The 22,248-nt window shown below is 42.6% G+C and overlaps 2 protein-coding genes across 3 annotated transcripts; both read right to left on the minus strand.

Annotated features, from left to right (window-relative positions):
- Nucleotides 1-212: 212 nt before the first annotated feature.
- Nucleotides 213-12,874, minus strand: etnk1 (ethanolamine kinase 1; the record flags this gene model as incomplete). Its single annotated transcript, XM_079235935.1, has 8 exons — nt 213-2,800; nt 3,028-3,101; nt 3,816-3,976; nt 4,066-4,149; nt 8,654-8,796; nt 10,700-10,840; nt 11,015-11,274; nt 12,728-12,874. 8 exons carry the CDS (start codon nt 12,872-12,874, stop codon nt 2,728-2,730), a joined length of 1,083 nt encoding a protein of 360 aa, XP_079092061.1. The 3' UTR covers nt 213-2,727.
- A 2,065-nt stretch (nt 12,875-14,939) lies between these two features.
- Nucleotides 14,940-20,650, minus strand: pyroxd1 (pyridine nucleotide-disulphide oxidoreductase domain 1; the record flags this gene model as incomplete). Of its 2 annotated transcripts, none has more annotated exons than XM_079235989.1 (13): nt 14,940-15,248; nt 15,912-16,001; nt 16,193-16,330; nt 16,993-17,115; nt 17,659-17,771; nt 17,884-17,986; nt 18,150-18,247; nt 18,365-18,561; nt 18,757-18,830; nt 19,369-19,497; nt 19,993-20,112; nt 20,370-20,450; nt 20,573-20,650. In XM_079235989.1, 13 exons carry the CDS (start codon nt 20,648-20,650, stop codon nt 15,090-15,092), a joined length of 1,503 nt encoding a protein of 500 aa, XP_079092115.1. In that variant the 3' UTR covers nt 14,940-15,089. The 2 variants fall into 2 exon arrangements, with proteins under 2 accessions (XP_079092115.1, XP_079092114.1); XM_079235988.1 differs by having other exon boundaries at nt 17,659-17,774.
- Between the last annotated feature and the right edge of the window lie 1,598 nt (nt 20,651-22,248).

Here is a 22,248-nt window from a genome sequence, read left to right on the forward strand (position 1 = left end):
AATGTTTTTTTTTTATTTCACCTCTTAGCCCAGGCAACTATTCACTTTAATCCAACTTTTAGAAAATAAAAGAACTCCTATGTACATTCATTCACATTTGATAACAAGCAAAGATATTATTACATGTGCTTACTGTACATATAAACATATGCTAAAGTGTCCAATGAAATTAATGAGCTTCTTTTTTTTTAATACAATGTTAAATAGTAGTGGAGGTCCCTATCAGGAAATGGAGCGTATCGGAAATATTTCAGCAGTACAATTTTTTTTTTTTTACATTTAGAAAATTCTGATTATGTGGCAATCCAATGAATGCGTATAATGTGTAAACGCAGTCTGACATGGTCGGGTCCAAACCAGACCCATCACATGTTCCTCGAGATATTAGTCAAACCGCTAACTTGTCAAAACCCCTTTAAACCTGTCAAATACGCGTTTATGGAAGAGTTTCACACGTGTAAGAAGCCTTTTCAAATTAACGTTAACCCCGACGCAAACTACTCATTAATTCATCCGTCTTAAATTCACCAGAATGAAAGACGCGCGACACTAAATTATAGACAGAAGTGCAGTAGGCAATGACCTTCCAACTCCAGGACTGCATGTACAAAATAAGAGCTTTCACAGGCACACTGGCAGACTCTTGAGAACGCGACACATGGACCATCCCGTCTCGTCAGTAATGGCCTCTTCGCGGAGCTTTGCAAACCGGTTCCAGCAGAGAGCGCCTGGGCAAACAGGCACCATTTGCAAAAAAAAAAACGATTCTGGAGTGAATAAGAAAACTTGTTTCACTTGTTATTTTCCTAAACTACGGAGTGTTTGTTCAGGAGTCTTCTGCTGTTCCATCAGCAAACATCCACACACTCTCAAAGACCTCAGCCTTTATCATATAAAGTATATATATATATATATATAAAAAAGAAAAAGTCTATACAACTGTAACTCCAATTCTCTTTGTGCTACATGAAAAATGATACAGTGTGCGTTATGTACAAGCACAAAACAGATGTCAGCACTTTGGTGTAGGCCTGTTAAAGTAACCAAGAGATGAACTCGTTTCAGTTTTTAAAAGGTCCGCCTAAAGAGCATTTAAAAAAACACTAACATTTAACATGAACAACAGTTACGGACAGCTACCATTATTCCTTCCTCCAACAGATGGTGCTCTTGCTCCCCAGGTCCCACGAACAGCTGACATTCATTACATCGTTTTATATTTTTTTAAACTCAACACAGATGTGCGTAACCGACCTACTCCACTTTTTTTTTTTGTTGTCAAAACTCCACAGACCTTCAACATCGGGCGCTTAACGTAACGAATGCCAACAGCGGCTCAGCAATCCGACCGCCGGCGAGGGCCGGTCCCACATGCAAGAAGGGAGAACTGGTCTACAGGTGTATAAAAACCTCTTTACTTCATTAGGACCAAGCAGCACTGTTTCGTAATATCAAAAAAGGTGATTTCTCAAACGTCCCCCCGACCCCCGACATTGGCGCAGACGATAAAATGGTTTGGTCTCGTTTAGAACATCATGTCTTACAGACGATGTCATCGCGAATAAAGTCCCCAACAAAGCCAACTTACCATGTGAGCTACAACCAAATGTCCTTATCTAGCAGTATGAACATGGAATGTTCAAATTACAGTGAGATGCACTCGTCCCCAGTTTAGATTTAGACTGAAGAAAAGCGACAAAAAAAAAAAAAAAAAAAAAAAAAAAAAAAAGATACATTACAGTGAAAATCTCCCTCAACTCAAAAAGACTGCTCACTGATGCACAGCGACTATATAACTTAAGGGCGGGGTTAGACGTAAACACGAGACGCTCTCCGCACACTGGATGTTTCTCCTTTCAGTCCAGAAAGTCAAAACAATGACGCCCTCACCAAACTACACAGAAACAACGACTACACAGCTTTTCTTGGGCACGCCCCATGCACAGTATGCCGAGGAAAATAAGGGTGAAAACCAGAAAGTCACAAGGAAGACCACAAGTTTCTTTTTTTCGTGTGTGTGTGTGCGTGTGATTTGGTTCATCTCACGTAGGATTACGGGACAGCGCTGGTCTTTCCATGTCGGCATTTCTTTTCTTTCATCTGCAGCAAACAAAGCAGGCTCTGTATTGCTTTCGTATCGTTAGAAATTTGGTCGTTAGCTGGGCCGGCCCTCGAGGGGTTTCCCCCCCCCGTTAGTGCGCATATGAAAGTTTCTCCAGGCAATCGGATTAGTGTTCGCCCGTCAGTCCCGTAGGCGGTTATTATGTGTTGGTTATGAATAAGGTGACATTCCTCCTTCCTCTTATTCATAGCGAGCTAAACTACAAGAAAAGCAGCGGACAAATACAATACGCCGATATCATGTTAATATCTAATTGATATTAGAATAATAATTGAAACGACCAAAAACCAAATTCCAGCCACGTGGGTTTCACATTATAGCAGGTCTCGAGTCTCTGCGTCACACTCGCCCACGTTGCAAATGACGTGGGCTACCGGTTAACAACAGGTGTGACGGCAGAGGAAGAAAAAGCTTGTGGTCCATTTAATCTATAGAGATACGGACATGTAGAGGGGACCTGTAGGCCCTGAGCCGGACAGACTCCGAGTCTGGCTCTTCCCTACGTAGACCCCTACAGGGCTCTCTGCATTCTTCATGTGAGGCTCAGAGAAGATTGGAAGGGAGGAAGAGCAAAAAGAAGAAGATGAGAGGGTGGAGTGGGGGCATTATTCGGGTAAGTTCAGCGCAGCCACCTCCAGTTTCATCTTGAAGTACTGGTTGAAGCGCAGGACTGCATATCTGAGACAGAGAGAGAGAAAAGGCCGGCTTCAGTGATAAGATAAAAATATACTTGACATATTAGCTACATGAAAACCAGTGCACAAAATATCAGACTGTTAAGACACAGTGTGCACTGAGCCGACACATTTTGTTCTTAAAACGCATGACTGAAATCCGCTTGGCAGAGCATATTGAAAGAGCTGTTGATAGTGTGCGCAATGGTGCATTTCCACATGGCTACATACCCCAAGAAGTCAAAGTCGATGGTGGAGACCTTGGCCTGAATCAGAGCCCAGAGACCCCAGAAGAAATGGGATGCCTTCACACAGGATGAGAGAAGAGAACATCACAGAGACGCACAGGATTAGCATGTACTTGGTGTCTAAAAGTAAATGTTGTTTCTAATTACCCAACACGGCACACTCAAGCATGTACAAACCCAGCAGGAGCCCTACGGCAACAACAACAACAAATGACTGACACAGAAACACAATTGCTTTCCCAGCCCATCCTCCACACTGCCCTCTTTCCTCTCGACATTAAACAAGGCAGAGGAGGTGCGAGTTGTCTTTACAAGCGCCTCCCATATGATGGTCGCGTCACAAACGCGGAGTAGTGCCGGTTACGGCTCACACCAATCTGTGCTCCGTTTAACGACAGGCCTGGAATTTTTTGGACCATGCAGTACATGTCAAGACTTTAAATCATTAACGATTTAACTACTGAGAAAATACAGTATAGATGCCAATTTTAAAACAACAACTTTGTTTTACCAACTGTTTCTCATCAGCCTCAGCTACCCTCAAGGCACATCGAGCACAAGTGTCGGCAAACAGAACTCATATGGGTGACCTCAAGCCATAACTGCAGCTGTGGCTGACAAATGATAAGATTAGCAAAAATAACCAGATAATCCTTTCACTCATAAACATGCAGCCCCGTGGAATATAGGGCTAAATGCACTGTACCTCCAATGAGAAACTGGAGACGGCACATGTGTAATTCATGATGCATGTGCAATACAAATGCTCACCAGGGCAAATCGGTTGACTTGGACGTAAAGAATCTCCACCTCTCCGTCGGCCACCTCACTGCCTTGACCTTTGAGCTCCTTATAGGCCTCCAGGTAGGAGCGCAGCCACTGCAGCTGAAAGGCCCGCTGAGGGTAGTGACTATAATCCACCTCATTCAGGCCTGAAACACATGAACACACAAGCTCAACACTCTGAACATGTCAGACATGCATCTGTTTATACGTGTTGAGCAATGACAGTCACACTCACCGGCAAACTCATTGAAATGGTTCCCAATGTCGTAGGCTTGGTAATTGTACCCAGCGTACTCGTAGTCAATGAACTTTACACTTCCTGGAGAGAGAAGCAGGTTTGTTTAGACAAGAGACACAGGAAGCAGGCACAAAATGTTTATGTGTTTTCCCTTTGATAACTCAGAATGTCAAGGCTTTTCATTTCATACTGTCACTTTCTTCCTGTCTGACTGGTGTGGCTGGCTAGTTTGCCGATTGTGGGGCGCGGAGTAAGAGCTTGCATTTTGAGGAAAGTAGACTGGAGAGGGAGACTGCAGCACAGGTAATGTTGCAAAAGGGAATTAAGAAGACACATTTACACCCTAAATGAACTACTGATTTCTACGCATGCACTATCATGCCGTTTAGGATCAATACAATCGTAATGTTAAGGTTTATGGAAGTCAGTTAAGCAATTGTGGGAAATTTCCAGACTACAAATGAAGCGAACCAAACAAGAGCGTGAAGATAGCTTGCACATCCTCGTGGAGGTTGAGCAGTCAATCTCCAATGATGTTTTAGTAAACAGATTAGATATACTAGTATCCGACTTATCAACGTTTTGTTTTGTTCTTCCACAAGACCGCAAAATAGGCAGCCGGGATACATTAGCAGAGATGAAAATGTGTGATGCAACATGTGGAACGCATACAAAAAATCAAGGAGAAAAAAGGAGTACATCTGGCTTTTCAAAGAATGTTTGTTTTGTATACATGCACAGAATAAAAACGGGGAAAATGGCCAAGTCAAAAGTGGTGTTTTGAGGAGATGAGGGCAGAACAGACAAAGAAAGCAGAGGGACAAAAGGGAGAAGATAGTAAAATACAAAGAGACACTTCAGTGCTCTGTAGAAAAGTACAGTGAGCTGCCAAAGCAAATGTACAGCAACACACTGTTTGATACATGCTCTCAGACCTTTGTTGACTTACAGCAGACAATGTACTGGTCAGTAAACTGGAGTTATCTGAGAGCGATCTAAAACTATTTTATAGTCTCGTGGGGTTTACGAGGATAAAGCAAACCAACCGTCAAGAATTCGAGACTAACGGCTCAAGTGCTTGAAATTAATTTTTGGCATCCAAGAGTCTCTTGAAAATGTTAAATCCAACGTTCGTGCACGGAGAGGAAGGATCAAAGAATGTGTTGTTGAATGCATTCGTTGGCCGGTGAACGAAAAGGGAAAGCGTTGATCTCAAAATGGTGGCGGCTGATCTCAAAATACAAACCCTTACTTTTACAAGCCCACTGGTTACAGATAAATAGATATTAACCAGTGAATGTTACTTTAAAAAGAACAATACGTTAAATCAAATGTGTCCACTCTAACGTTTTGGTCTTGTTTTGGCTAATTTCTTTGGCTTAACATATGGAACATTAGTTTTTGAGGTGGTGCTGGACTACAGAGAAAGTCACTTTGAGGTGGGTTACCAGCCGACGTGTAGGTCCTAGCGGGACACAACTGAACACCTCCAGGCAGTGGCTATAGCCCCCCCTGTGCAGCAGATGAAAAGGTTGGGGCAAACACATCTTCCACACATGCTCACTCTCACACAGACATATTTGTCTTTTATCCATTCTCGCTCCCACGCACAGTGTCGAAAAAACATCAGACCCTGCAGCCAAAACTCCCTTCCTTTTCTTGTCCCCCTCCTCCTCCTCACACATGCAACCTCACTTCCCCTTCTCACAACACTCCCCTCCAATGCTCTCTTCCCATTGGTCCGCTGTGAACCCAATAGCGTGACACTTCTGCAGCGTCTGCAAATGACAGAATCTTTGATATGCTTTCTGTTGGCTGCCAAGTTGCAGATTTTGTGGCCCATGGGACCCAGTAAAATGTGTGCAGATCACTTGTTCTTTGCAAATAGCGGAGTAAAGTGAGAGGGGCAGCCTCAGTAAAGAGAGACAAAAAGACAGAGGGAAAGTAAAACAACACTTGTTGAAAGTGTTTTTTGAAAACGTTTTAACAGTTTCTTTGGAAAACTGAGAAAAAAAAAATGATAGAGCTTCGACCACTTCTGTTTATGGCTTCATCAGTACAGGAAGCGGTGGCTTCTCTGCAGTCGCGTTCTGGCAGACAAGTGGTTACCAGTCAGGAGTGACAGGAAGAAGTGTGGTAGCTGGTCGGTCTCTTATCATGCCTACTTTGTTTTTCAAGTCAATAAAATGCTGTAAGTGCAGAGTGAGATGAAGGCGGAAGTTTGCAACGACGGTTTAGACCGCTTGGTTTGCCATGGTAAGAAATATATAAATTATAGCTGAATTCCCTGGACTCTACTGTGCATTCCATTGTGGTTGTGGTCTAGTTGTGTTTTTTTAGCGAGAAGTATTGGGGAAATTCCTTTCGAGTTTTAATCAATAATACTTCCAAACAGAAGATGACCTCAGCCTTACTTATTGAAGCCTGAAACATGATTCTGCAAGTCTGTAAGTATGCATGATGTCGTGCACTGCTTTTATAATGTCTGTGCAATTATACCTATACTATTCAATAACTTAATATTAGCATCACGTTTAACACTGATTGGACACATAGAATATGGCGAATATTCCCTTTAAGGGAGTTCCATGCCGGGTGTTGGTCCAGTCCCAGCGAAACTGGATAAGTCAGCATTTATTTGACCTGCAGAAGCAAAGATTCAAATGAGATTCTACAGGTGTGCACGTCTACTTCTGTGAGCTGCGGTCAAGCAGGAACTGTTCGCTGTGCTCAGGCAAAGGGGTTTCCCCGCATTTTTGCAGAGGCGTGTTTCAGTTTCAATGGATAAAGCTGATGATTTCTATTTCTTCATGTGAACAAATCCCATTAAAAGACCGAAACCAACAATGCGTTAGTCTGTCTCTCATTACTTTCCAACTTTCCCAGCCTGTGGCTCTCAGCCTCGAGCCCATTTATCCCCTCTGAAGACAAATCACTAACACTTTCATCGAGAAAAATGAAAAGGCTTAGCAGTTAACTAAAAACAGCTACGCACTGTTATTTGCAGATATTAAACAAACATGAGTAAACAGTGAATTTATTGACTATTTGGTTTGGGCTATGTGGTACCGACTCAAAATAAACCGTGATTAAAATGTCCTCCAGTGAAACAGTGTGGCTCACTGTTGTGTGTTTAATAGTTCCTGGACAACAATGGAGCTTTACAGCCCGGAGCAACGCGCTATACATAGGGTTTTGGTTACGCAGGTAATACTTATTTGTCTGGTCAACTCAATGTTGGTTTGTTTTTTCCATGGGATTTGTCAACAATAAGAAAAATACAGAATATCGCCAGACATATCCTTCCACTTCTCTGGTCTGCCCAGTTATCATTATTGGTGCTATGGAATGGACATTGCGCAGTAAGGAGGAGTGACGGAAAGTAGCGTTACACTTTAGGCCTTTGGCTGGTGCTCAGTGACTTAAAGCAAGTGCAAACCATAAAAAAACATTTGTGCAATAACCAGCATCGTACGTAGCCTCACTACTGTCAAGAGGAGAAAAAAAAAAAACTGGTGAGCGAGTAGCAATGGAGGGTAATAGGTAGGTACAGGGCTCCTACTGCTGCCATGAACTCATCCCGATTAAGCCGAGCAGTGGGCAGACTACGCGAGGGCCCTCAAAGCCGAGTGCGTGAGGTTTGTCTCTCTCCATTGCCTCCCCAGGGCAGGGCGGCGCAGGGCAGCCACAGCCTCGGCTGTCATTCCTAGGGGAGAAAGGCTAGACACAAGGAGCTGTGAGAAGGGCCCCGCCCCTCGCCGCAAACCGACGAGGGGGCTAACAGCTCTTTAACACCCCCACCCCACCTCCCGCATACATAAAAAAAAAAAAACCTCTCTCTTCTTTCCCCATTCTCTCATTTGTCCTGACCAGGTTAACCCAACAATTCCTCTGCTACAAAGACAATGATAAGAACAGTTTCACTGACTCGTACAGTCTCATTGACCAGAATAATCAGTCGCATAAGCAAGCTGAGGACAGGTTGCTTGACCTTCATACCATCAAAATAACATTTCTAAAGCACCAAAAACAAGTGCTGTCAATAGAACTAAGACTTGGTATGTGGTATGATGTAATGGCATTGTTTCTTCACGCTGATAACAGTGGTTTACGTTCTACGTTGTCAGCCCAGAATTAGAACGACGGATCAGACAATTTTGTACAAAAGACTGAAATCCATATCAGAAACAACTTTACCTTTGAAAAAGGTATGGGAAATTGAAATACGGAATATATTCTGTGACAGATATGTTATTTGAATACAAAATCTGCCGAATTTATTGGAGGCAGAGACACATAACTTTGCCCCGCCCTCCAATCCGCTTCAATCAACATTTTGTCCCATTTCAAATGAGGATTCCATCCAAGCTGAGTAGCCAAAGAACAGGTTTGTCTTGACCGGGCGTTTTAATTCTTTGCCTGCAGCCCAATGCAAACACTGGCAATGAGTGAAGCATGTGACTAGGGTTGAGGAAGTGCAGTTAATGCCATCCTACCTGAACGCAGAGACCAATGCGGTTCACACTACGACACAATTCAGTCACACAGTAATGTCTATGACTACACTTGTGCAGTTAATACTCACCTGCCTCCGTATTATAGATTATGTTTTTGCAGAGAAGGTCGTTGTGGCAGAGAACAACAGGGGAGCCCAGCACAGACAGGCTCTGCTGCAGCCACACCAGCTCTTCTCGGAGGCACCGTGGGCTCGGCACCTCCATACTCAACCTGGAGGGGCAAAGAGGGTGAACACTGAATATTGAAAGACGGCGGCACATTAGTGGTATTAATAGAAGGACAGGTCAATAAGGGGAACCTGAATGTAGACTTAGAAATAGAGGTGAGGAGAGAAATAGGAACAGAAAATAAGAAGCATGACAAGGGAAGAGAGGGAAATGAATAACTTATTTTACAGACATCATTTATGAGGAACAAGTGTGCGTTTATTTGCAATCACAAAAACCTAATTTGAGCATTTCTGAAAATGATAAGCGCCATTAAAAAGAAAAGATCAACTGAAATCCTCCCAAATTTACTATTAGAATAAAAGATGTTGTAAACTCAGCGCAAGTCCTCACTCGAGCTCGTTTACAACGACATTTCCTGCTCATTAAATGAAGTTTCATTCTTACCGTAGTGACACACGATGCTATTATTGTTTTGTCCATTTCCATTTCCTATAAAATGACTTTACTTTATGCAAATGAGCAAATTGCTTTGTTTAGTTCATTTGTCAGACTCGGCAGCGCTGACATTTTGTTGCGCCAAACATGATCAGGAGACGACGAGACAACAATAAACAAACATTGTGCAACACATAATGGAAAGAGCGGGCGTAAGTTCTTGTGGTCGTAAGCCATGTGCCAAGCACTCCACCTAGTTAATCGTTTTTGCTTTCAACATTGAAGACGCTGCCGTCTTTCGTGAATCTCGTAATCCTGTCTCAAACAGCGTTTGCATGTCGGTGGCCTGGCCGACAAGGAAATGTACAGCCTGAAAAGTCCATGTTTGTTTTGGATTCACTTTGGGTGTCTCCATACATGAAGGTTGTTGTTATTGCAAACGCGATTCAAACAAACGAGACTCAATGGTGCAAAAATGTCATTACGTTGGTACCGACACACCTGGAATACAGGCAAACGTGTTACATGCATTCTTAGAAGATAGAATCTCACGGGTTGCACAACTAAATGTGAGTGACTATGTTGAATAGCAGACAGTCTTTGCACGTGGGGTTGTTTGGATCATTCATGACTCACTGATAAGAGGTGAGGAAGTCATAGTTCCACGTGGACAGATAACAAGATATAGGATATGTTTCCAAACAATGTGATTTAGAGCCTGTTTTTGTTGTTTTACTATTTAGCCTTCTTTAAAAAAGGTCTTAAAAGATCTAAAAATCCCACATTTATGCCTCAAGTTCTTCAAATGTATATATTAGAAGGGCTTATTTGTCCATTTATATGTCATAAAATATGACAATTATCTAATATCCTCCTCAATTAATGTGTACTCACAATTCATATTTGTGATGAGTATATTGCTTTTTAAAGGTTTGTTTTTTGTTTCATCTCAGTAATTAGGATTTTTTAATTAGTTGAGAATTCAACAAGTACTGCGTTTTTTTGTGTAACCATAGTTTATGTAAAACCTGCAGATAATCTGTTTGGGAGTCCTGAACTGTACAATTGTTCTTAACATCAGACTGGCACACATTTGACGTGTGCTTGGATTGTAATTTTGACATGTTTGATTTAATTTATTTCTGTTAAACCAATGTTTGTTTTATAGAGATGTTCAATGATGTTTTGCGGCCTTACCTGAACATCCATGGTACCGTAATAAATCAGAGTAGATAGCTATCAGGCCCCCTCAGTCTTTCCCTGCCCAAGTAGTTCAATGGCCCAACACAGTGGCGAGATATTGTTTTTCCGGGCATTGATACATATTTGAGTGAGTCTCTACCATTAGGCAAAGAGAAAAACCTGTTAACAGGCAAATGTCTGATCCTAAAGCTGAGATTTAGTTTGAGATGCCAGTCGGCTGCTGCTGTACTGTTTGACTGAACTCAAGCTAACATTAGCCACATCTAAGGATCTGACAGATTTCAAAACCATCTTCATGGCCTCACCTGGCGTTCCGCTGTGGGTCTTTGAAGGACCTTGGGATGAGAGCAAAGTACTTGCCCAACTTCAACCACAAGTCAGACTGGGGCACCCAGCCATTGTGGGCATGGATGGCATGGTACTTGGCCAACTGCCTGGCAATGAGACTGCAAGGAGGAGAAGACAGAAAATGGAAGCGTTTGAATTAGAGAAGTATTGGGTTTACGTAGTTGTGTTGGAATGTACAAGTGAGTGCATCTGTCTGTCAAGCCCACAGCATTCACCTCGGAGTGATGGGAACATGTGACAAGATTATTTGTTGAAAGAAAATCTAGTTTTACCTGAATACAGGTTGGCTGCGGATGTCCTCAGGTTCCAAGGCGGTTCCTTGCAGAAATTCATAGCAGAGGCCATTGTTGAAGGTGCAGTATAGGTGTGGGGCGCAGCGGTTTTCATGTAGTACTCTAAAACTTTTCACTTCGTTTTCCCGGTCAACCAACAATTCGGTTTTGTTGCCATAAATACGGACCAGGACCACATCCTGTGCGACTGCACCCACGTAGCAACCCAGAAGCTTATTGGTGATCCCGTCTGTGAAAAACTGCAGAGACAAATGGAGGAAAGAGTGGAGAACAGGTGAATCAGGCAATAAATCACAATTCATCCTGTAGCTTGACGCCTACAGTTAGATGACAGTGGGACCGTCCTCCACATTACACCATAACGGTACAATGAAAACCTACATTGTTTTGAGCCTTACATAAGTTCTGAGAGGAATCTGGTAAGCGCCACACACACACACACACATACACACGAGGAGGAATGAATGTAGCATGGAAAAATTAGGGACCGTCTGTGTTGATCCAAGCTGAACTGTCTCCGCAGCAAAGCTGGGAACTGTTTTGGGTAGTGGGGGGAGAGATGGGGGACGTCAACATACCAGCCCTAATTGTTCACTCGATAAGGCATTGACTGAGAAAAACAGGTCAGGAATTTGATTTGGCATGAGGAAGCAATGGCAGGCATTTGCTGAGTTGCCATTTTTGCTCTCATTGATGACTATAGACAAGGGTGGCGGAGCATGTGACGAGCTGCAATCCTCACTGTTTACCAAAAAGGAGCCACACCCCCTGTCTGTTACTGGGAAACAAAAATTACTCACTTTGCTGGTGCACGTATGCACAGGATATTTAATGTTGAGCTTATGCCTCAACATGCTTCTCTTGAATAACGCCATGTAATGCTGGGGCATTATAATGCCAAACATTTTTTGTTTGCTACTTTATTATAATATACTTGACTTTGGCAGATCAAAGATGGCATTTATAGGATTACATAGGAAATAAAAGTATTTATCATCTCTGTTTCTTGTCGACGATGCACTCGATACCAGAAACTCTTGTCAATATGACGCAGTAGGATGACATTCGTGCGTTAAGCTGCGAGGTAGTTACACCTCTCCTCCTCTATGTCTGTGTAACCACCTCCATGCACAACTGCTACTTCGTGTCTTATTGGAGAAAAAAAAAAAAGCCGTAACAAAAAAAAGCCGTAACAAAGCCGATTAAGACGAAGCAGGTTTGGTTTCACAGACTGCGCCAAAAAAGCAGACAGAAACTCCCCACGTTTGAGCCGTAACCTGAAGCGACGCAGATGCTATTCGCAAAAGGGAAACCATTAGCGGATAAACGGCTGCAGCACCTTCGTGGTTATCTTATCTCACGTGACCGTGCGTGTGCGTGTGTGTATGTCTGTCTATACGTGTGTGCGTGTGGACGACGGCACAGGGACACACGTCTGGGCGGCTCAGCTGCGGTGTCGCAGGAATAGCGGGTTTCGTGTGTCATTCGCTCCGGGAATAAATTAACGTCGGTATTAGCCAACTTGAGTTATTTTTTCTCACGAGACCAATCTGCTAGTTTACACCGGGTTTCGCAATTGAAAGCCGGCTTTAGCTTTAAAGAAAGACCCCGTTATGTACGAGCACGGGAGGGAGGGGGACGTGGCCACAGATGAAAACATTACATTTTGTAAATGAAATTTTTAAAAAGCACCTTCAGTTTGACCTCAGATGGTTTCCAGGTCGGTCTCAGCTCCTTGATCAGCTTCAGTGCACCGGATCTGTAGTCGCTTTCGTCAACTGTCACGTCTATTTTGGGCACCGCGGGAGCCTCGTCGGGTACGTGAATGTAGTTCGCCATGCTACGTCTTTATTTCTTGGGATATCTTGAACTCGGACGATCGGTGCGCTGTTCGCTGGGCTAAATGCGCAATGTATGAAAATAAGTGACGAGCGGCCGATATATAATCCCGGAGTAGCGGTACTACGTAGTCGGTGTGCGGCAACGCCTCTCAAAAAATCCCACCCACTAGAAAAAAAGTTCCCCTGATGCATGCTGGTCGTCGAATGACTCACTGGGAGCGCCTGTTTGATTCATCGGCGTGCACCGCCGGAGGAGCTTACTCCTTAAACGCAAACATATGCACGTTAATGTTAATGTAACGCAAATACAAACAACACATGAACACTAAATCGACGTAGAAGTGACGTTATGAATATAGACTGCGCAAAAAAGGGTTACAAATCAACAGCATGACTCTACTGCGATGCGAGTCGCTCTTCCTCGGTGGATACGCACGAGCGTCCACACTGTGCTTCTGACGTCACATCCGCATATCTACTTGAATGAAATGAGCTTTGTGTCAAGTCTGAGCGTTTTAAATGTCAGAGATGGGAAGGCCTGTCCTCCGACACAGAGAGAGGTTTACGTTTAACCCATTTTAACTCACAGTAATCCGGCTTTCGAGTTAATGAACCAGGTAGGTTCGGTGTAACGGGAAAACGAGAACATGGAAACAGTATGTTGAGCTCACCAGCTGCATTCAAGCTATACCCAATGGTCTTATCCTTCATTACATTGTACATACATCTTATGTTATATATATGAACTGAATGACAGACAGTACACGTACTACGTCACTAAACAGACATGTGACCCAACTCACCCCCCTGAACTGACACTGAATACACATCTCGGTTGCTGATAGTTTTATTGGCCTTCAAGGACAAGCTCAGCCCAATCCACACCTTTTGTTTTGTCTTGTAACCCTGTCTCTTATCACGGCCACAGCTCACTCTAGTCAGAGAGTCATACAGCTGTGTCGTGAACTCATCTGAACCAGCCACAGAATGTGGAAATAATCCTTTCTCCATCACATCCAATTCATGTGAAGGTCTGCCTTGTTGCTCGCTAAATACTGTGTCAAACATTAGGGATGGCATTGCCCCTATTTCACTGCCCTCAGAGATTTTAATTTGATCTTGACGCATGAGCCACCATGGGCAGTGTTGACTCACCTTGTAAACCATGCCCTGCTCTGCACTCCCACCCGGAGAGCTTGTCCAGTGGAATCAGTCGGTCATTTCCACTTGGCAGCTCCAGTGGAGGGTGTCCTCTTGCACATGGATACCTTATCAGTAGCTCTATTGGGAAAGCAGTGCTTTTTATTCACGTTTATTGCTCCTATGTTGACAGTCTCTTCTTTTAGAGACTTATTTCTGAAGTTGTAAATTAGGGAAAAATAACTGGAACACGCCCCTATTGCCCCCTCACTACTAGTAAGCTTATTATGCAACTACTACAGCCATACACACATTGGTTTTTACTTGTTTTGCACAATGCTCAATGAGTGAAACACAAGGTTTCTTTAATAACCTTTATCAGTGATGGATAAATCAATGTGGGCGGGTTCCGGTTGGTGAACCACTGACCCCAATAACACACCCGTCTACAGTCTAATTTATCCTTGTGGGGATTAATCTTCTAATGTTTCTTTTCCTCATAAAAGAGGATTTTCAGGGGGTTTACAAATAGCAACATCTCCAAGAGCAACATATCCAAGGAACAATAGACAGCATTATAGGAGCCTGATAATGGCCATTGTTATAACGCCTGCTGAGGCGCAGGAGGAGCCGCAGTTGCTATTTAGGTTGAAATTTAATCGAGAATCACTAAGATAACATAGCAACAACAGGATTATCTTTCTTTACCACCCTGTATTGCCGGATACATAGTTGTACCTGCAACTCTTCCTCATATATGTTGATGGAGAGATGGATTTGCATTCATGTATTCATGTAATTTATCTAAATGAAAAAGCCTTTACTAGACATCCCTCAAGTGCTTGTGAAGTACACATGGTTTTGAAAATAATTTATTTGAAAGCAAAATATATATTTTTTAACTTACAAGTGTCTTGATAAGAACCAAGATAATTGCTACTTCATCAGACAGCTTCTTCTCATTGCCAATAAAAAAAATAAAAAAATGGACATGACAGAATGCACATTTACTTTTCATGCACATTTAAGACATTCTTCAGGTTCAACACACTGCTGAATCAAACCCCTCAAACTCAGTCAAAGTAGTCCTCGATATCAATGTTGGGGTTGAGCAGCTCCTCCCCGTACGGGGTCAGATCCATCTGGTTGAGGATCAGGTTCTCAAAGGTCTCCTCCAGGTCTGTTTCCCCGATCAGCACGGCTCCCACCATCCTACCTCCACTGAGAACGACCTGCAACAGTCACACAGGGGTAAATCCAGTGAGATCGGGTGCTGGACTTTACAATCTCTCCAGTGGTGGATGAAATTATTTTGATGACATGGTGGATTCCACAGACGCGGTCCAAAGTTGAACAAATAACCAGCTGATGCGATTTTGCTTCTGGCTCATTAGCAGCATTAAATCATACCCACAGAGAAACAGTGGTTTCTTTCACAGAGCGACAACAGATTCAAACGGGAAATTTTCTAGATGCCACTGACTACCACAAGAATGTCTGCCAGCATCCAAGCAACTTGTCGTTTTGAAGATTACTTTTGGGGCATTTCTACCTTTATTTGACAGATGATAGTATAGAAAAGGGGAGAGAGGTAAAGGGAAAGAGACAGACAGAGAGAGAGAGAGAGAGAGAGAGAGAGAGAGTTTGACCTGCAATGCTGGAATAAAAACCAGGACGTTGCGGTTATATGGCATATGCTGCACCCACACAGATTTTGAGACTAGTTACATAACAGGCATTTAGTTGTGTATACAGTAAATGCTTTTTTTTACGGAAGTGAATCATTATTGGTAAATGAGCCACACCTAAAGATGTGTGGTGCTGTTTTAAAAAACAAACACTGGATTCAGTAACGCACAAGAGCGTGAGTGCGTCGACTTTCTCGTCGGTATCACCTTGACATACTCCCGGCCTTTGGTGCAGCGTAGCAGCAGCTCCTGGTCGGGCCCCAGACCCTGGCCATTAAACTTCCCCAGCAGGACCACCTGTGGAAAGGCCAGCAGAGAGGAAGTCGTTTAAATGCACTGTGTGACTGAGGTAGAAGCTCTAAGTAGCAGCGCTGTGAAATGGACTTGAAGGGTCTTGAAAGTAACGGGTAATAATGTGCACAGTAGATGATTAACATTTTAGTTATTATTTAAACAACTTCACCCCCCTGCAGTAAAATGTCACGCACCTTGTAGTTGAAGAATTTGGTGATGTGCGAGAAGAGTTCGAAGCAGAAGTCCAATTCTATTGGTTCTGACAAGACGTGTGCCGCCATGCAGCGGCCGGCGTACCAGCCCATCTGACGGGCCTGCGTCCACAAACGCATCTGCACACACACACACACACACACACACACACACACACACACACACACACACACACACACACACACACACACACACACACACACACACACACAGTATGAGATTCAGATCTAGAGAGGAAGTATAACGCTGTTCTTCGGTAGATGCTAGATTGTTGCACCAGAACGTCTTACTCTGCTGCTCCCACTCTGCTTAGCCTGAGCCTAACCACCCTGAGTCCTCATGCAGAACCCTTAGCATATGGGCTCTTCTGACACCCTGATGAAATGTACTCGATCCGCTCTCCCACCAGAGATAGGGGACTGAAACAAGCCTGTTTTCTTGATTGTCTAAACTGATTTATTTCAAGACAAACTGGCTTTTTTACTGGCCAAAATAAGTTTGAATATTGTATATTTTCACAGTCTCCATACCCATTCTAGTACAGTCTATGTATGAATTACTCAGTACAGTCTGTTCGTAAAAGATTAATTAACTTACATCAAGGATATCAAGTTTGTCCTTCAACTCTAGTAGAATATTTTCAGTGCATGTGTTTGATGACTGACGACAAAATCAGTTCGGTGGCTTTTAATAATTTGCAATCAGGCACTATCCAATGCACCGTAGCTTCTAAAGGGCCTGAGGAATAACACAGGTTGCAATGATTTGTCAGTTATTCTACCTGCTGCCACAGTGCGCTGTGTTCCCAGCATGCAGTGCACACGTCTCCTGCTGCATACACATCTGGCTCTGATGTCATCATGTGGTCGTCTACCTGCAGGCCGCCATCGTCTGCCAGTGCAAACTAAACACGCAAAGCCCCAAAAAACAAATCATCATTATGAACCAATATATATTTAACACTATATGTTCACAAATTAAACAAAGTAAGTTGCAAACTCTTTCCTGTAAAATGCACATTCATTTTGATACGGTGGCTCCATGTGGGGAAACGGCTTTCCAAAGGGAATTCAACACCAGACTCTTAGCAACAAAGGCCATTGAGTTTATAAAAGCTGATCTGTCCTTTAGTGACATTTAGACGCCCTAATACCTAACTGCATTACATAACCTCAGACTGTGCAAGAAGATACAGAATTGCAGTGTTGTAGCAATTAAAAAAACACAAGAGGGCTGCCCTTGCAGTTCTTTCCATGACGTCATTTATACAATGGCAGATCTAATAGTCAATGAACCAATTTAGTCCTGATTTGCCACTTGATGTGCTTTTTATAACTAGCAGGTCAGAAACAACAGGATTTTCTTGAATCTTATCTTCGAAACTTACAAAGATCCACGAAGCAAATATGAGTTGTGTTTCACATGGGTGAGCTAACTCACAACTTACATTGTTGCCATGGAGAAACGGCTCGGCGTTTGGCACGACACCGGTGGCACTGACGACAAAATTGCAGCCGAATGTTTTGCCATTTGTCAGCCGGATGTAAACCGGCCAGGATCCTTCTGAGAAGAGAGAGAAAAGCTCACGGGGTGAAATGTTGGAGGAGGAGACAAAGAGAGCGAGGAAAGGACGAGTCACAGGTCGAGTCCGAGCAGCCGGTCTGGTTCTCACCATTCTCCGGTCCGAGTGTTTGCTGAGGGGAATCGAGCAGCTCCGCGGAGGTGAAGATCTTTTCCACCTCACACTGGTATTCCAATGAAACTCTGCGGGAAACCTGAGCCCACGCCAGCAGAGCGAGGTGAGCCAGGAGGAGAGGAGGAAGGTATAACATAACAGCAGGACGGTAGTATCTACACAAATAGACTTCCAAGGCAGCCTTCCATGCTTGAGGATGGGCACAGATGCTCTCTGTAACAAAGGAGGACACGCTATCTCACCTGCTCTGCTCCTCGTAGAACGATCCCCTCGTGCCAGTCTGGACCGAGGGCACTGCCAGCCTCCGTGGGACCAGAACCGCGCCTTCGTGCGTTCTTATCTGGAAATTCCCACACAAAAACAAGAGTATGATCATCTTGGGATCGATGCTACTGTAGCAGGAGAGAAAAAGAGGATATATGCGTGTAATACATTGCAAATAAACTAATACGAAGACCTGCTGTGAAGGTCTGGGACGCTCCTGGTTCTGGTTCCTCTGTGGTGTAGCGAATTCTTTTACAGGGAGCAGCTTTTTCTGGTTTGTTCACCTCCAGTGATGGAATGAGGAACTGTGCTGCCCCGGCGTCAAAGAAGGGGTTTCCTATGGCCTTGTCCTTCACAGCCCAGATCACCTCGCAGCCCTCCACTTCATACCTGCAGGGAAGATGTTCAGAGACGGCGAATGAGTGGACAGTGTGAATAATCTCTGGTGGTGAGAACGCTTTATGAAGGGCTTTCATGTAGGATCAATGCTCTTCAGTTGGAAAAACGTGATCTTCATGTTAACATGACAGAGACATAGGAACTTAATCACACGTGTCGTAAGACGTGTGGTTATAGTTTACTTACACTAATTCCAGTGCAATCCCACCGTTGCCAACAACAACGATTCTCTTTGCTCTGGATAACTGCTTCTGAAGATCCTGAAACACAAAAACATGGAAAACTACTACGCATTTTTTGTATTTTACCTTTATTTAACCAGATAATTGAGAACCAGTTCTTATTTACAATGACGACCTGGCCAAAAAATATGTGTGTTTTATGTGTGAGGTTATGTTTTCAGTCAAGTTGTTTTCCCCGTGTCTAGATTACAAGGACATTTCTAAACAATGTCTACATTCAAGTTATACATATAACATATACATTATGTTATTACCTTCATGCTTCAAACAAATGCAACAAGATATTAGAGCAGCTGGAGTTGTTGAAATGTTACTGGATGTACTTTTGCAGACAGAGCCACGACCCAGAGGGATTTACTGAAGTTTATCGGAAGCAACACATTTACAGGAATAAAAGGGAAGCAAGTAAATGGCACAGAGCACAAACAACATAGAGCTGAAGGTGTTCTTTCTCTTTGAAAAAACTACTTCTTGTTACTTATTTGTTTAGTGTCTTACGGAATTTCCAACCTGTGTGGCAATAACAATGCAAACACCCAGCGAGATGGGGTCGTACCTGGGCGCTGTCTGTGTCCCGTATCCCCAGGACATAAGGGTTGTCCCATGTTAGGAGCTTGGGTCTGCCCCCGCCGCAGATACACAGCTTCTCATAACCAAAAACCCGTCCGTCTGCGGTTTCCACAGACTGCAAATAGAAAGAAGAAAGGGAAGTAGAGATTCTTTTTCACATCAAGCTTTGACTTGAGTTTCTCACTTTGGTAAAGTCGTGTTTCTTTTCACACACTGGTGTTGGATCTTGCGCATAATACTCATAGTCTAATCACAGTCATATTATACTGTGCTTTGATTATGTGCTGTAACCGCATGTCCACAAGGTGGCGATAGTAGACAGATAATGATCACCAAAAAGCTGATTCAGACTGATATGTAAGTCAGAATTGTATTGCAATCATAACATTATAATCAGTAAACAACTAATAGGGAATTACAGCATGGTCGGCTTTAGTTCAAGTTGTTAGTTAGTACAAATATTACTAGCAGTCACAATGTCTTATTAAATCTAGAATATCAAACAACATGTTATCTAAACACACCATAACATAACATACAAAATGATTACATGTATGCACACTATCAAGAGCTATCGGTTTATAATAAACTCTGCAACACAGCTACTTACATGTGATTGTGTGCAAAGTGATTTCACAGCAGAGTGGATGATAGTAAGGTTGGGAAACTTCTCCAACAAAACACTGGATGGTCGCTCCTCAACATCAAACTCTTCCAGTGTCTTGGACACCTTGCCAAGCACAACAAAAGAAAAGGGGACAGAATATCAAGTGTAAATTGTGTTGAAGGACAGGTGTTTGACCCATTAATACAAACCAGAATATGCCCACAAAAAACATAACAAGTTTTATCATCTGATAAACGTACATTCATTGATTGTATGAGAGACCACTTGGGAAACAAACCCTGTCCATTTTTAAGTGCACAATATGTATGTATGAGGTTTCCCCTGAATTCCACCATCATCATCATCATCATCATCCTGACCTGTTTATAGTTGGTCACTGCCTTGATATGGGGACCTGCTGTGATCAGAGCCATGTCAGCTGATGGAATCTGGGATGACAGCTGTCAATGAAGATTAAGGTTAATGCTTCGTAGCTATAGGACATGCACTACAGTAGAATAGCCTAACTACCTTGCTAGGTTCATAGATGTATTCTGTGAAGACAAAAAAAATCAATATTCACCTGCTCAACACATGTCACACCCGCGATGCCACCTCCCACGATCACAAACCTAAATGTCTTCTCTTTTTTAGCTGCCATTCTTTATACAAAATTGCAAAGCTAACGGATACTAGCTAGCTAACACGAGCTCTCTTTGCATTTTCAGACACAATTGTGGTTATATTTGTTTCTCTCTCCACGTTGGACAGTTGGACCCGACTGATAATTGGTAAGAGTGTTTAAATGCTCTAAGAAAATTCCTGTGATAGATAGATGACCAAAATCCTCTTTAGCACATGTCAACAGAGCACAGAGGCAACGTGACTTCCGTGTTTACAAATAACTACGGCAAGCAGCAGGGAGGTTTTCTAAGCGCACACACTGAGAAACGCGCTTTGACATGCGTTTGTGAGAGAGATGTAGGTCTATGGAAGCAAGAATATCTCATAGTGACTCGATAATATAATAATAATAATAATAATAATAATAATAATCTTTATTTTGCTCAAGGCGTGGCGTTGTTTTTGTCAGTATGATTGACTACATAAAAGTGGAAAGTGCAAACATTTAATATGATTGTCTCTATCACGCTTAAAGGCATACACGTAAATACATACAGGATAACAGGCATGTTTTTGAAAAAATACATAATGGCGGGATTACATTTACATGCTGATTTATTTTCAGAATCCTGCTAATGTATTATATAATGGCTCCTGTCATACTGCCATGGCTTACTGGGACACTAAATCCGTTATTCTCCTACTTTGATCAGTAGAAATGTCTTCTGTGAAAAGGGCCTAATAAAGTTGAATCAATTTAAAATTACATGTAAGTGATTTTAAAAAGACTGTATGTTTGTTTAACGTCTCCACCAAAAACAAACAGAACTTCCCTTACACCAATGCATCTAATTTCCAGGCAACCCTGTGCAGGGCCTTGTGATCATTATATTTAATACCAAGTTTTGTTTACATATGTCCAGTTTTGTGGACATTCAACAGAATTTAGTGACTTTATTTTCGCACATATCTGCAGTGCAAGTTATATTAGTGTAAATTATGTGTACTCAAACTACTTAGACCTAAATGTGCAAGATTTCAAAAAATATTTTTTGTCATAATTACATTTGCATTTCGTGCATTTGTCATTGCTGATTGAAATTTTTTTGCATCTGACCAGCATCTGACCAGAAATGCAAAGAAGCAGTAAAAGTGCAGAGCAATGTACTAGATAAATAACATGGCCAAGTAGGAATACATACAATTAATGTAACAGTTTTAAGTGTCATGAACGATCATAAGGTAAAAGATACATATATACGGAAAGCACAAATTGCTCCATATAAAGAGCAGTATATTCAGTCTTTTCAAAGAAAAAAAACATTTGGCAATAAAAGGATATTATTGCTAGAATCAGTGTAACCTGATGTTGATTCATTTGTCCATCAATGTTGCAGTGGGAGTAGGTTACAGTCCTTTGTTTTGAACTTTGGTGGTATAGGAAGACCCTCTTGTTTATATTTGGATCACAATTGTCTCTGTAATGTCAGAGATTAATGTGTTCGCCGTGTCAGGAATCAGAACTAAAATTTCCATCAAAACAGTCATCCACCGCCATTACTGCAGCGATAAACAACTCACCACCGGATAACAGTTGAAGTACAGTGCCATTTGTGATTTTACATGAAGTAATCG

The sequence above is a fragment of the Taurulus bubalis genome (assembly GCF_910589615.1).
Source record: "Taurulus bubalis genome assembly, chromosome: 20".
NCBI lineage: Eukaryota > Metazoa > Chordata > Actinopteri > Perciformes > Cottidae > Taurulus > Taurulus bubalis.